Source organism: Astatotilapia calliptera, chromosome 3, assembly GCF_900246225.1.
Source record: "Astatotilapia calliptera chromosome 3, fAstCal1.2, whole genome shotgun sequence".
In the NCBI taxonomy this organism is placed as follows: domain Eukaryota; kingdom Metazoa; phylum Chordata; class Actinopteri; order Cichliformes; family Cichlidae; genus Astatotilapia; species Astatotilapia calliptera.
In genome coordinates this window covers 33,819,938-33,835,301 of record NC_039304.1, presented here as the reverse complement: position 1 = coordinate 33,835,301, position 15,364 = coordinate 33,819,938, and the positions used below count along the sequence as shown (strand labels likewise).

The following is a 15,364-nucleotide window of genomic DNA, read 5'->3' as shown; positions in this document are numbered from 1 at the left end:
CTTTAAAGTATACGGTGTTGAAACTGCAGCAACACCTGTTTGCACGAGTCCGCAAGCGGTTGGAATGACGAGTTCAGCTCAGGTGTGGCTGCACACACACAAACAAGCACACAGCTGCTGTGAACACAAGCTGCATGCACAGTCCTGCTGCTCTTATATAGTACTTATGTAAAGGGCACAGACCAACAGGTTCTTATTACACGCTTAATGTGCACAAGAGCCTGGATTTCCTGTCACAAGTGAATCACTATCAGACAAAGCAAGCAAGACAACTCTGGTAATTTCACTAACAGCCAGATAATGCTCAACAATAAATATAATAATTGTTTTGATAATTCAAAACCGACTGAGCCTGTCATTTTGACGTCTCCGCAGCTTTCAACTTTTATAGTTTTAATGACAGGCGTGCCGTGCTCTTACCGGAGGAACCCCCTGGTTTAAACTGTGAGACAAATAATATCCTGTATGCGATATATATACCTAGCATTTACAATAAAGATTAAAAATACACTGATAAAAGATGGGAGGGAAGACAAATAATGCCAGTGAAGCAGCTTCCCTTTGCCACCATTGCCTTATATTGAAAACAGCTTATTATTTAAAGCTTTGTGCAGATTAAGAGTGCTGCCTGCTTACACAAGAGTGCTCATCATCCACATGAAAACTGAAAATAATAAGAATGATTAAAACAACATTAAAAAACTTCTAAATCAGGGGTGTCCAGCTCCAGGCCTCGAGGGCCGGTGTCCTGCAGGTTTTAGATATCACCCTGGGTCAACACACCTGAATCAAATCATTAGTTCATTACCAGGCCTCTGGAGAACTTCAAGACATGTTGAGGAGGTAATTTAGCCATTTGAATCAGCTGTGTTGGATCAAGGACACATCTAAAACCTGCAGGACACCGGCCCTTGAGGCCTGGAGTTGGACACCCCTGGTCTAAATGATCATAGGAGGGACTGACAGAAAAGGAATTGCCCAGTAGGAATGAGTAAAAGTGTAGCCAGATGTAATGTGGGGAAAAGACTGAAGGATAAAGAGGAACGATGGAGAGAGGACATATTTTTAGCCGGACAAAGCAGCTCTCTGTCATGGGATGGTGTCTGATTTTGTGTGAGCGTGCGCACGTGTGTGTTGGAAAGTAAAGAAAGTAGAAACAAACACGCTATGGTGGTAACGGTGGCGGTGATGGTGGTGTGTGTGTGTGTGTGTGTGTGTGTGTGTGTGTGTGTATTCTCTATGGTGTGGTACCTAGTATTGAAGAGGGCAGGAAGCAACATGATATCTTGTAGTGATTCACCAGAAGCCTGTTTATATGTATACTATTTCTTAGGCACTTCATCCACTCATAAAGGTATAATATATCCACCAGTTTAGCAGCAACCCACACACGTATAATATAACTGGCTCTTGTTTTGTTTTGTTTCTGTCATCCATACTTTTTCCTTTACATATCAATGAGAGCAGGATGCCAGATTTACAAAGTCGTGTTAGCTATCAGTACATATGAATGGGATAAAAAAAAATATGATGATACAGACTTTCCAAAAGTTATTGAACTGGATGGATGATGAGCCTCAAGTTTTTAGAGCCTCATCTGTAAATCTAGGTTTCAGCTGTCTCTGATGCTACCTGAGGTGCTATCTCTAGTATTGTGCAACTCCCCATAAAGCCACAAAAAAGCACTATATATGCAAAGTTTCCAAGATCTTTACAGTTTGGCTTTAAATGCAACAAGCAAGATGAGTTAGTATATGGAAGCGTGAAGACCAGGAATGTTGTGGCTTTGGCAATAATACTCGAAAATGGTTTCAAGTAAGTCGTGTTAAGTGAGTTAAAGCACCGGAAACAGAAGCATGTGGCTTACTGAGCTAAGCAGGAGGCAAAACTGGCAAAGAACCAACAATAACAAGGTAACACGAAGACAAACAGGCATCTGGGCTGCTTGTAAATACCTAGCAGGGTTAAAAAAAAAAACTGCACACAAAACAAATGTTTTCGCTGTGTGTCAAGTGTCAAATGAGTACGGCACTGAGAATTACATTTACAGCTCATAGGCTTCAGGTTAATGAGGCACAAGTGTCATCCTAAGACAAGTTAGTGAGAAAAAGCTGTGGCCTTAAAGGTTAATGATTAAGAATCATCGACGTAGATTTGATGTTCAGTTAATTGTTGTTACCATAAAGTGCTTCCTCAAATTTCCTTCAGCTAAAATCCCCGCAGCAGCTCAGCACATCGATCTAAGTTAGCTCTCATTAAAAATGTTTTCGCCTCATTAGTAAAAAATGGATGCCTTGCACTCAGCGGCTCTCCTGAGGTATTTAGAGCCCTCTGAAACCAACAGCCTGATTTCCTGTCCATGCTGTGAGTAACTGTAAGTAAGTGACAGGCGAGGATAGGTTTCCGCATCCGCGGCGAGGAGCGAATGTGTCTGCTAATGGTTGGAGGAATGTGGGCAGGACTGGATGGACCAACTTGCTCTTACCATCGTTAATGGCTCCCTGGGGAGAGGGGAGGGTGGAGGATGGGGTATGACCAAGTGTTGTGGGAGTGCTTGTTGTGTTTGTCAGCATAATAAGTATTTATTGTTACACTTGCTGTGGTGAAAAGAGGCAAAACAGTAAAAGTAACACGGAAATATGTGATCTGCCAAGTTACCACTTGTATCTGTAGCTATATTTAAACTTTGCAAACCATTTTCCGGTCATATTGCTGTGCTGGGAATGTCCTAGTCCGTGGAGTATCAAACAAACTGCTACTATTTATGAAAAAACAACCTTGGTCTGGATGTGTTTGCTGCTGTTTTTCTTTTCCAAATAAAATCCTTTGATTTGATTTCATTAGAAATGAAGTTAATTCTTGAAATTCATTTATGTTGTGAGGTCACTTTTAGCGTTTCCGATTTGAGCAAAAGTGCACTGACCCGAGCTGCAGCACAGTTAAATCTGTTTAAATCAATAATTTAATTTCAAGAATGAATAGGTGAGTTTGTGTCATGCGTTGCTGCTTGACAAACTCAGAGTTTAAATCTCACTCTGCATTTCCTCTCAGTTTTTATAGAGGAAGCAGAAAGTTGTATTTCTATTTTTGGAAATAAGAAGTGCCCTATCTTGTGTTAGCAGACCGCAGATGTGTTTACCAGTCCTTCTACTGAGATATAATTTACAATTACTGTTACACAATGCTCAGAAGACCTTGTGTAACAGCTCTCAGTCTATAAATGGGGTAGTTTCGTATTAGTACACATTTAAATAAGTAATTGCCCCGTAAACCTAATAACTGGTTGTGCACACCTTGGCAGTGAGAAGTTCAATCGAGCATTTGTGATGACTGACCATGAGTTTTTCACATCACTGTGGAGGATTTTTGGCCCACTCTACTTTGGAGAATTGTTTTAATTGGAGGGTTTTCCTGCATTAATGGGCTGTTTAATGTCATGCCAGATCATCTCAACGGGATTTAAGCCCAGACTTTGACCACGTCATTCCAAAACCTTCATTTTGTTTTTGAGCTACTCTGAGGTAAACCTGCTGATGTTTCTTGGATCATTGTGCTGCTGCATAACCCGAGTGAGCTTGAGTTTCAGGGAATAAACTGATGGCTGGACATTCTCATCCAGGATGTTTTGGTAGAGAGCAGAATTCATCGTTACAGCAAGTCATGCAGGTCCTGAAGCAAAAAAGTAGCCTCAGACCATCAGACTACCACCACCATGTTTGACTGTTGCTCTGATGTTCTTTTTATTAAATGCTATGTTAGTTTTATACCAGATGTAACAGGGATCAAGTCTTCTAAAATGTTCAACTTTTCTTTCATTCACAGAATATTTTTCCAAAGGTTTGGGGATCATTGAAATTGTTTTTAGGCAAATGTGAGACAAGCTTTTGTGTCCTTTTTGGTCAGCAGTAGTTTCCTCTTTGGAGCTCTCCCATGGATGCCATTTTTGCCTCTTTCTTAATAATAATGCATACTTTAATGATCCCCGTGGGGAAATTACTCTCTCTGCATTTGACCCATTCATTCAGTGAAGCAGTCGGCAGCCACTAAGCAGGCGTGTAGGGACGATACCTTGCTCAAGGGTACCTCAGGGTAGCCGTTCAGTGGATTTGAACCCCTGACCTTCCAATCATGGGGTCACCAGTCTACCTACTGAGCTATCCCTGCCCTTATTGTTGAATCATGAACTCTGACCTTAACTGAGGCAAGTGAGGCCTGCAGTTCTGTTGTTCAGGGTTTATTTGTGACCTCCTGAATGCGTCTTGGTAGGCCGGTCTCTCCTGGGAAGGTTCACCAGTTTTTTAACTTTTCTACATTTGTGTATAACGGCTCTCACTGTTGTTCACTGGAGTCCCAAAGCCTTAGAAATGTCTTCGTAACTCTTTCCAGACTGATAGGTGTCAATGACTTTGTTTCTTAACTAATCTTGAGTTTAGATTTGTTGAATCAACAGGTCTGGTAGTAATCAGTGCTGTTTGTGGCTTAACCCAGCTTTCCAAAAGCTCTGGTCATCACAGATAAAATCATTATTTAAAAAAAATACATTTTAAATTTACTTGGGTTATCTTTGTCAGATATAAAATCAAATATTAAATCCAATATAAAATTTGTATGATGATCTGACAAATGTGACAAATATGAAATAGAAACCTAAGACATGAGGAAGTGATGAAAATATTCCATGACACTGAAAGAAGGACAGAAGAGGGAAAAACTGCATTTTTTCATTATAATTTTTGAAATGAAGCATTGATATTGTGTCAGTACTGCACATGATAATGTGTAGATTATGTGTAGATTATGATATTAATTATATAATATAATATGTATATAATATTATGAAGTAGATTTTTGTTCCCGTAATGGCAAGACATGCAATAAAAGTTTAGATGAATTTCAATCATAAATAAAATATATTTTTTGATATTTCTTAAGTAATTAGCTCTAGCCACAGCACAATCACAAAGATAAGGGAAAGGAAATACTGGACTGACGTTCAACACAGGGATGGCCTTCTGAGTATTAAAACTGCCAGCTTTCTCTTTTTAATGGTAAATGATCCAAGTGGTCAAAAATAAATGTTTAACAAAACTGTGAATGTTTTAATTTCCTGTTGCTGTTCTATCTTCACAAAACTCAAGAATTTCTCTCTGTGCATATTTGTCCTTTACAGGTCAGTCCACCACAGGGTCTCTATTTACTTTCCCCCCCACTACCATTGATGACTTAACATATGAACCCGTACCAGAGGTCCCCACAGACAGCAGCAGCACCACCACCACCACCATTAGTGGTGATTCCCAGCAGCAGTTCTACAAGGGTCTGAATGATAAACTCATCCCCATCTACTGCTCCATCCTGGCAGCTGTTGTTGTTGGATTAGTGGCCTTCATCATCTTCAAGAGGTGAGGACTAAGCAGGAAACACACTGAAAAGTAGACATATTGAGCAAAATGCCATCTCAAGGTACCTGATGACCCACTGCAACTACAAGAAAAAAGCAGAGTTTCAGAAACTTCAAATTTTGGCATCTGTCAATGTCATAAAGCCTAAATCATAACTAAAACCTGATGCTCATTTATGACCCTCATTCCCAAAAATATGGCACACTGGGTAAAATATAAAAACAAACAAACCCAGAATACAATGATTTACAACTCTGATCTCAAATTAGAGGTGTCACCTCTTCTTTTATAATCAGTCTGTAAATGCATAAATGAGAGAGGAATTTTGTCCCATTCGTGTATGATACAGATTCCATCTGCTCAGTCCTGGGTTATCTTTGTTGTATTATTTTTATTCCCTTCATGAGACTCTAAGTTTTCAGTTGGTGAAAGGCTTGGACTGCAGGCAGGCCAGCTCAGCACTCAGACTCTTCTACTATGAAGTCATGCTGTTTTAATAGATGCAGTGTGCTGTTTAGCATTGTGTTTCTTAAATATGGAAGACCTTCCCTGAAAAAAGACGCCATCTGGATGGGGGCATACGCTGCTCTAAAGTATTTATATGCCTTCCAGCACAGATGGTGCCTTTCCAGAATGTACGTCGCCAGTTCCACAGGCATGAATGCCGCCCTCTTACCATCAGACTTTTCTACTGATGGTCCCTCTCCTCTTTAGTCTGGAGGATGAGGCATCCATGTTTTCCAAAAAGAATTAAAGAATTAAAGAATTACAGAACAGTTTTTCACTTTCCTTCAGTCTATTTTAAACTAGCACAGAGAAGATAGCAGCATTTGTAAGTCATGTGTCTTTCTCAAATGCTTTAAAGCATTCACAATTTTACCTTTTGGAATATAAGTCTGAGTTATAAAAGACAGCTTCTCAGTCTTGAGGAGAAAAGCATCACTCAATTCACCTCAGTTACACTACTGGGTTTGGGGCGAATGAGGACTTATATGCATTGTCATCATCTGATATGTGCAGAAATGTAGAACGCACCTATTCAGGTCCTTTTTTTGGTTCGCTACATATGTGTGCTACGGTGACAACCTAACCTTACTGTACCTGGGAATAAAAGCTGATAGGAAAAATAAACGCATTAGTCTGAGTGTGCAGTTAGGTATGAGCTACAGAAATATTTGGAAAAATCATATCTGATTAAATTTGCCCTCATCTACTTTAAAACAATGCTTGGTAGGGATGGGTACCGGTATCCGGTGCCATTATAGCACCGGTTCTGACATAAACGGTAGTAACCAGACCGAAAAGCAGCGCACATTTCGGTGCTTTATTTTCCTGAAATGTCATACACTTTGGATTCCAGCCAATCATTTTACCTTTGCAAGCGTAGCAGGCGGGCCCAGGTACGTACGTTCTTTTAGAGCAGAGCTACAGATTAAAAACGCTCAAGGCGAAGCGGTCAAAAGTCTGGCTGTACTTCACAGCAAAAGAAAGTGGGAAACAGCTAAACATGAGAGGTTTTTGGACAAGGTTTGTGTTCTTCATTCTTTAAGCACCGGTTTGAGCACCGGCACCATTTCAAAAGTACCGGTTTGGTACTGGTATCGGATAAAACCTAAACGATACCCATCCCTAGTGCTTGGAAGCTATGGCCACTTGGATTAGATTATCTTCTATTTCAGGGTGAGCCTCAAACACACTAACAGCATTTTTGTTTTGCTTTTGTTGGACATCAACCATAAAATTTATGTTGAACGGTCAGTGTTTTGACACAACTTCCAGGAAGAGATCTAAAAGTAGCGGGAGCGTTAATGCTAGAAGCAGTTGAAAGGTGCACAGTTAGATGAAGTGGAATCGAATTTGATATGGGTTTGTAGTTTTTTGCCCCTCAGCCTACAGAATCTACTGAAAATCTCAGATGAATTTGAATCTCAGCGACCTTGACCTCAAGGTCAAGTTTCCTCAAAATCTTGTGAGAGGTTAGTGCAGAAGTCATCTGTGCTATGATGAGATCTGTTATGTTTTACTTTCATATTTACTGTAGAATAAATGGCTACATGAAAATGGTATCATTCCAAGAAATGGCTGAAAATGTTTGGGTTAAAAAAATAATATTAATAAGATTTTATTAAAAGGGTAATGAGACTGGTAAACACTATGTCCAGCGAAGACACGAATAACAATAGAAATAAAGGAGCTAAATTCCGGTAAATGAGAAAAACACCCATATTGCAGCCTTATGGAGACACACAACAACACAGTAGGCCTGCTCTAACAGTGTACGTGAAAGATACTCATACTGAACCCATACAGTTATAATCCAGCTGCAGCTCACTGATTATATGCTGTGTACGTAACATAATTTAAAAAGAGGAAACTTGTTTGTGTGTTAACAGTTCTGGTATGATGAGTCTCTGTGCTGATTTGTTCACATACAGGTGGAACAGCTGCAAGCAGAATAAGCAAGGAGCCAACAACTGCACCCCCAACCCGAACCAGACCCCGTCACCCGAGGGGGAGAAGCTACACAGTGACAGTGGCATTTCTGTGGACAGCCAGAGTCTGCAGGAGCAGCAGGGCCAGAATCAGGCACAAACAGGTTAAAACTCATCCACAGTATAACGACACAGGGGCCGCTGTCATAGCGCTGAGAAACACGATAGCCCTCATTTATCAAACTAATGTGCTTAAACTGGGTGTAAACATATGATAAGTCTGATGGACAGCAAACCAGAAATTTGGGTTTCAGTGCAAGTATATAAACCGTAGGCTGCACCCTAAACAGTGTCAGTGTCTTACGAAAAGAGGCCCACCCTCCCCTCTCTCAGGAAAACTTACTTACTGTAGCAAATCAGCAGGAGAGGATTACAACAGCGATGAAGCCTTCAGACCTTCAGTGTTGTTTTAGCAGATCAGGTCCTGAAAAGCCTGTTTATATTTGGAAAAACACAATTAGAAGTAGATTTGATATCTTAAAGTGTAATCTGTAGTATTGGGACCAATGATGGATTCTTTTCTTGTAGTTCATGCAAAGCAGTTACTTAAAATGTTAATGTTCACTTCTTGTAAGGCGCACCCATAGCCTGCACAGGCTTATTCAGTTTAGAAGCAGGTCTCTCTTGTAAATGAGACATTGAGTCTCAGTGAGATTACCTGAACAAATAAAGGTTAAATGAAAATAAAAAATAAATAGAGCTTAATTAAAAATCAGCCAAGGAAACCATGTGATCTATTTTTAAATCACATAGAGGTGAACAGCTGAAGGCATCAACTCTGTTAGTCCCATTCTCATAAGTGGAATATCTCTGAGTACATTTCTTTGACCCTGTAAACAACCATTAGACAATTGACAGAAAATTCTTTTTTTTTTTTTACACTGGATTGTTTATTGAACCTTCCGACAATAAAAATGTATTATAATTACTAAATCTTGCATTTTTTGTGCATTTTTTTTCTACATTGATGATGTAGAGGTCTCAGAACCTCACAAGAACTAATGTATCAAATATGATACGTGTCGCATTACAAGGTTAAATTCGAAACAAACCTTTGCTTTCTATAGTTTGTATGCAGACTGTGCAGATTTGTCAGATTCTTCTTTAATGGGGATTAAATGAAGAAAATGCTTCTTGTTCTGAACTTATTCACCTTGCTCTTATATGTCACGGTTTTGGGACTCATCACTTGGACCTGTGCAGTAATAATTATTTCAATCAGGGATTTGACGGATGAGGATGAACTAATTATCATATGGAGTTCAAAGATCAAAATCATCAAAGCCTCACAAAACTTTCAAAATCATAAGAAATTTTACACAAAAAGCTCATAGTAAAAAAATGAAGTGATGTCAGAGTGTCATCATAATGTTTTCTGTCCTATTCAACACCATACACTATGTCAGTCTGGCTGTACAAACTGCAGTTTGGCTGCCAGTAAAGGCATGAAACCATAAATAAGTCATTTTAGTTTGGCAAGCTCTGGGAATTTTATTAATGAGGCACTCCTGAGATATTGTAGGGCAATGAATTTACTTAAACCGCAAAAGCCATCTGAAATATACAGACCACTTTTATAAATATTAAAGAGTGAAGTCCCTTGCTGCCGGAGTTATTATTGCACAGGACAAAGTGATGAGTCCTAAAACCATGATCTGTCAGAGCAAGGTGAATAAGTTGGGAACAAGAAGCATTTTCTTCATTTAATAGCCATTAAAAGTGAATCAGAGCTTGTTGTTTGACACTGATATTGACAAAGAATGTACTGTCTGCATAAAAACTATATTTAGAAAGTAATCCGATTAGTAATGATGACTCACAGTCCTGTAGTTATTTGTGAACAGCTGCCATCGCTCTGTGGATCACATCAAGTGAATAAAATATTTTCTTTGTTCAATAAGATATTATGCTGTTATCTGTGTGCTTAAACTTAAATAAAAATGCATAATTGTGTTTGTTTTTTTCCTTTTGCAGTCGTCAACATCGATGAAGAGCCTTGTTTGCTTCTTCCCCTCCACACCAGAGAGAAAGTGGAGAAGCTGCTGTTTAGGGCTGCGGACGGAGAAGACTGCGACCACATGCACGACAGCGACTGGAGCAGCTTGGCGGCTCTTCTCGGATACGAGGAGGAGCGGATTGCGACCTTCCAGCAGGAAGAGCATCCGGTCTGTGCCCTCCTGTCTGACTGGGCGGGAAAGGACTGTGCCAGCATCGAAGCTCTGTGCACGGCGCTGCGCAAAATCAATCGTGAAGACGTCGCTCAGAGCCTGGTGCTCAGCCCAAGTGCCGCTAAAACAACAGCCACTTCTGTAGTGTGATTTTTGTTTATTTTTAAAGCTCAACAGTGATTTCACATGTTAACACCTGAACCTTAAAATATTCCTCTGTGGCCTCCTATTCCTCTACGCTATATTCACTTATGAAGCTACCAATCACAGTGATGATCCAGTGCTGTGAATCCAGAAAAATCATGTCAAATTAAGGGATAATACAGGGAATCAGACAAACACTGACAGATAGATATCGCTATGTGAAACCAAATCTGCATTTATCCACAAAATATACAGCAAATTTGCAAAGAAAGAAGCTTAAAAAACAAATGTCTGTAATTACTCCACTGGATATCTACCTGCCTGAAGTTAAGGTTTTTTTTAAATCTTGACTCTTATTCTTTCTCCAGTTTGGTCCTCTGCATCTTTAATATTATCTTCATCCAGCCATTGCTACCCTTTCATAAGTCTGTGTTGTACTTTCCCATCTCTGCTACCAAAGATTTTCCTCAGACACTAACTCACAAGTTATATTGTTTTAATGCCATGTTTAAGTACACTGTTTAAATTTAAGTTGACAAATGGCTTGAACCTGTTACTCCTACTGGACGAGGCCTGCATACCACTGAATGTCTGGATCTTTGCAAATGTGACAACCTGAGGAAGTGATGTTTGGATACATTTCAATGAACTTGTTCTCTTTCCAAAAAAAAAGGAAGGAAAAAAAAACTTTTACCGTCCTTTTAAATATTTGTATTAGATCTAAGAGATGGAGCAGTAGCGTTTATCTCAGTGTCAGCTTCCTCTTAATCGGCTTCTGGACTCCTTTTTTCCCCCAGCAAGTGCTAACTGCCTGGACTTTGGGGCTGACTGTGGGGCCAGGTCACTGATGGAGGCAACGTGACTCCAGCCTGTGTGCTCAGACCTGTCTACCTAACAGAAACTCAGAGAGAGACTCCATGCTGACCCAGAAAAGGGAAAGACCTAGAATTCAAAACATAAGTAACAACCATGTATACAATATGTAGATATGCAGGCAAATGCACACGCCAGATATAGACATACTTGAAATAGATACCCAAATACAGTATCTAGGTTTGCATGCATGTAGTGTACATATACACACACAAACGCATACACAGTTAGCTCATGTATGCATTTACAGTCTTGTTCATAGTACAGGACACAGAAATGATCAGATCCTGCCATATATGGTATGGAACATTGTGACAAAGGGACCATATACTGTTTGTTGTCATTAATAGTAGCCAATATTAGATATCTGTGTGCCTAATTATGTTAACAATTATATGATTTGTAATTTGCGCTGTAGATAATGAAATACTACATTAACAGTAAACAGCATGCACAAAGTAGCAACTCATTGTCAGCCAGTTATCCGGTAAATAAACTGCTGTAAATGATTAGGAAGCAAAAGAAAAATGACAGGATTTTCAATTTGTACTCTTAATTTCTCAGGGTGTCTCATTTAACTGTGATATTACATTTATTTGATTTGTTATAGCACCCTACAACTAACAAAAACACAAAGGAGACTGTGTTTATCCAGGGCAATGATTCTCGCAACTGACAATCCTTCAAACAGACTAATAAGACAGAGAAAGAAAAAAAGAAGAGGGTGTCTAGTTTCTTCTTTGTTTGGGAACAATGACCTCCGGATAAAAGGCAAGTCAGTGGAGACACAAGTTGAAGGATGTGGGATGAATTCAGACAAGGGCAAGTGGAAAAGTTTTGGATTACTTAAATGTAAAGGGGAAACCCAGGAATCGGCAGTTGCATTAATTAGACTGTTTAATTGTATGCATTCATCTCTTCAGTGCATTATGCGCTCTCTGCATTGTGTTTTGTTCTGCCAGCTTGGTTAGGATTTATCAAAACATATTCAATTTTGTGTTTATGTTGATATTTAAAGCTTCAACTCTTTGGATTTTTTTTTCATTGGAGAATTTTTGAAGGATTAATTAGCTTGCTACATAAAATCCTCGTCCTCACCAACCTCGGTTGCTACTGAGTACAGATTGTCACTAATCGCTAGCATACTGAGCTTCATGCTGTAGTGTTACTTTAAATGAAGGTATTCTCATTACTCTGTAAGGGTTGTTGTATTTAATTCTCAAATAACAACTGTACATGGTATTATATTTCTGTTTTTGTCCTATAGATTGTAGCACTTAAATGTGTAATCATGTATTTACATTTTGCATCACAAATGCCTTTCCAGGCGGCTAATGTGATTTTTGCTTTTAGCTATACTGTATTTTTTTGTAACTTGTAAATATTATTTTTTTATTGATTTCAATTGTAAATAATTTGTCTTTTTCTACATTTTATCTTAGTTAAAGCCTGGAAGTGGCCACTGTATAATACTTGTATGTGAACAGGACTATATTACAATTCTAGGGCTGTTGACAAAAGGAACAAAAGAACAGCCACGCCTCATTAAGGCAGTTAACTAATTATTCAGTTCTACTAACATAAAGAAAAAGACTAAATTCAATCTACATTTCATATAGTTCAGGATTAAACAGATTTCCAATGCTCCAGTTAGACACCCAGCCAAGTAACCCTTAGGTTAAAGCATAATTAAAATAATAAGCTGCAATATCATTCAAAAGATTAGATTTTAGGGACACTAAAGAAACAATACTAAAACGAAACAATGATATAACATTTTTATCCCCTTTCTTGCTAAGAATTAGATGCCATGAGCGATACAATGGGTGTTACTATATGGAATGTAATAAATGAAGCTACAAAGACAGGAACAAGTATTGCCTCTGGGAAAACCTAAAAATAACTAGATTCATTGTTGCAGGAGGTTGTGCACCATACCGCTTCAGCTATTATCTTTAGACAGAACTAGACCAGTCAAGCCAAGCTCCTTCAATTTCTATCACACATTTAAAAACAAACTTTTCGTGTTTTCAATTCAATGGAAATAGAAAGAGAGAAATGCAAAACAAGCTAGCGGTTCCAGTTCATGCTAAGCCACTGGTTGTTAGACTGGCAGCCAAAGTATCCACCACATACAGTGAACACATTAAAATGCAACAAATACAAAGTCAAACAATGTCACATGATATACAATATAGTTGTACACATACCTACAAAAGGAAAAAAAAACATCAGTGGCGGGAAAACGTCCACGTCTGCGTCTACACATTCCTATTGATGGTTTTAAATTTTACATAAGCTGCATGTTTGTTTGTTTAACTTTAGGCCTTTCTGCAAATTGAACAAAATGTAGTTGAAAGACTGTCTAGAAAAATAAACATGGCTAATGGTAATCTACGGTACTTTTCTTTGTTATTGATTAAACTTGTGAGCTAAGCTAGCTGCCTGCTAAGCTAAATCAGCTGTCTGCTAGCTGTAATAAGATGAGAGTATTTTGCCTTCCTAAAACATTTAACGGATTATTTAATTAAAAACCATTCTTCCTAAATAAGTCATTAATCGATTATATGTAATTATCAGTTATATATAATCGGTTAATAATCTGTTATATTAACCACTAACCGATAGTTGTACCAATATTCATAAATACTATTACATGTGTATATGTGATATACTATTGCACTGCATAGGTTATATATCATAAAGGCACATCTTTCAAGGGGGGAACTAGGCTGATAGAGTGATTTAAGCCTCATTTGTCTTGAATGTCTTAAAAATTTGCACCAGCTCATTTGCTAATGTGAGAGTTAAAGCTCTTTGCCTAAAACCTTACAAGCTTTCCTGACCAATAACAAAATGTTTCACACGAAACTGTCAATATAAACTTTAATCTGGTAAATTAAGTCTTTTTCTTCTTGGAAACTGCAGGAACCAGAGCACTTGAATAACTGTAGGGCCTCTTCTCTGCTTTGGTTTTATGATGCTTAAGGGGATTGTTTTAGTTTAATAGTTTTGCTCAATGATATCCACCACAATAGAATGACCTTCCTTGAAAGCTCTTTCTTCATTGTACCAAAAGATGGTAAACACAATAAAATGTATGTGTGTCCTTCTATCAGAAGCTACAATTGAATATGGATGCTTTTCCCTGAATAATATTTGTTGATTCTGAGGGCTAAAAGTAACCATGAAATGAGGGTTGTGCGTAAAAGGCTTTCTTTTGAGGGTAAATCCCTGGTAATGTAGCTCATAGTGACTCATAGCAGAACCAGGACTGAGCTGTACACATCTGAAAATCACTGTTCCTTGTATACAAATACATATACTGCTCTGTACTTAATGTGAATTTGCTAAAAACCTACTGCAGACAAGCAGTAAAACCAATAATAAAGCTTTTAAAGGCACTCATCTTCTGTATTGATCCAACAACACACAAACACAAATATGCACATTAGAAATTAGATGTACTCAATTAAATAAATAATTATCTGAATATATAGGACAATTATTATTTTTTGTATTTATTTAATCATATGGGTTGATAATTTCATAAATATGCTTTTAAGTGGCATAGTCTACTTTCTATTTTTCTCTGTCTTTAAATTTGCACGAGCAAACAGTATAGTACTTTAAGCTTTTGGTAATACTTTTTAGACTTTAGTGCTCATATTTATGTATCTTAACGATTTTAGAATGGTTAGATCTTGGAAAAGCAATGTATTGTTTTGCATTTTGTCCGAAGGAGAAGGCCTGTGCATTTTTTCTCCAGTGCCACGTCCTTCTGATATGTAACTCAAGCCAAATGAGACAGACTGATTGCTGGAGGCTTTAACAGTTTCAGCACAGTGAGCAATAAGTGCTCAGAGGGGACTAAAAAGGGGGCAAACAAAGTCTACACTAGTTCCTTCATCAAACTGACAGCATGAATTATGAGGGTTGTGTGTGGTCAGTGCAGAAATGGTAACGTGGTACTATCATAATAGAAACCGTCAGCCTGTCAACACAACTGGACTTACTGGTGAGTGATACAACAGAATAATGGTGCATTAAACGACACATGCTAGCACACTGGTTCTCACTGACTTTATGCCACTATGGACTTAACTCAGTGGTAGTGTTACAAGTGTGAAAATATTGTGATAGATTAGTGTAGCTTATGGTTAAAATGAATTGTTTTTGTTGGAATTCATGCACTGTATGTGTTGGAAAACATCTATTAGATTTCTATAGACTATAACAGAACAGAACAGAACAGGCGTGATAGCTATCTGATATAATAAATAGA

General features: G+C 38.3%; 1 protein-coding gene across 1 annotated transcript in view; it reads left to right on the top strand.

Moving 5' to 3' along the window:
* Nucleotides 1–14,483, top strand: part of ngfrb (nerve growth factor receptor b) — a 36,677-nt gene extending 22,194 nt beyond the window's left edge. Inside the window, exons 4-6 of the mRNA XM_026163027.1 lie at nt 5,171–5,402; nt 7,838–7,998; nt 9,869–14,483. Coding sequence (XP_026018812.1) covers nt 5,171–5,402; nt 7,838–7,998; nt 9,869–10,212 — 737 coding nt within the window. The 3' untranslated portion in view covers nt 10,213–14,483. The remainder of the gene's footprint in view (nt 1–5,170; nt 5,403–7,837; nt 7,999–9,868) is intronic.
* Nucleotides 14,484–15,364: the final 881 nt, after the last annotated feature.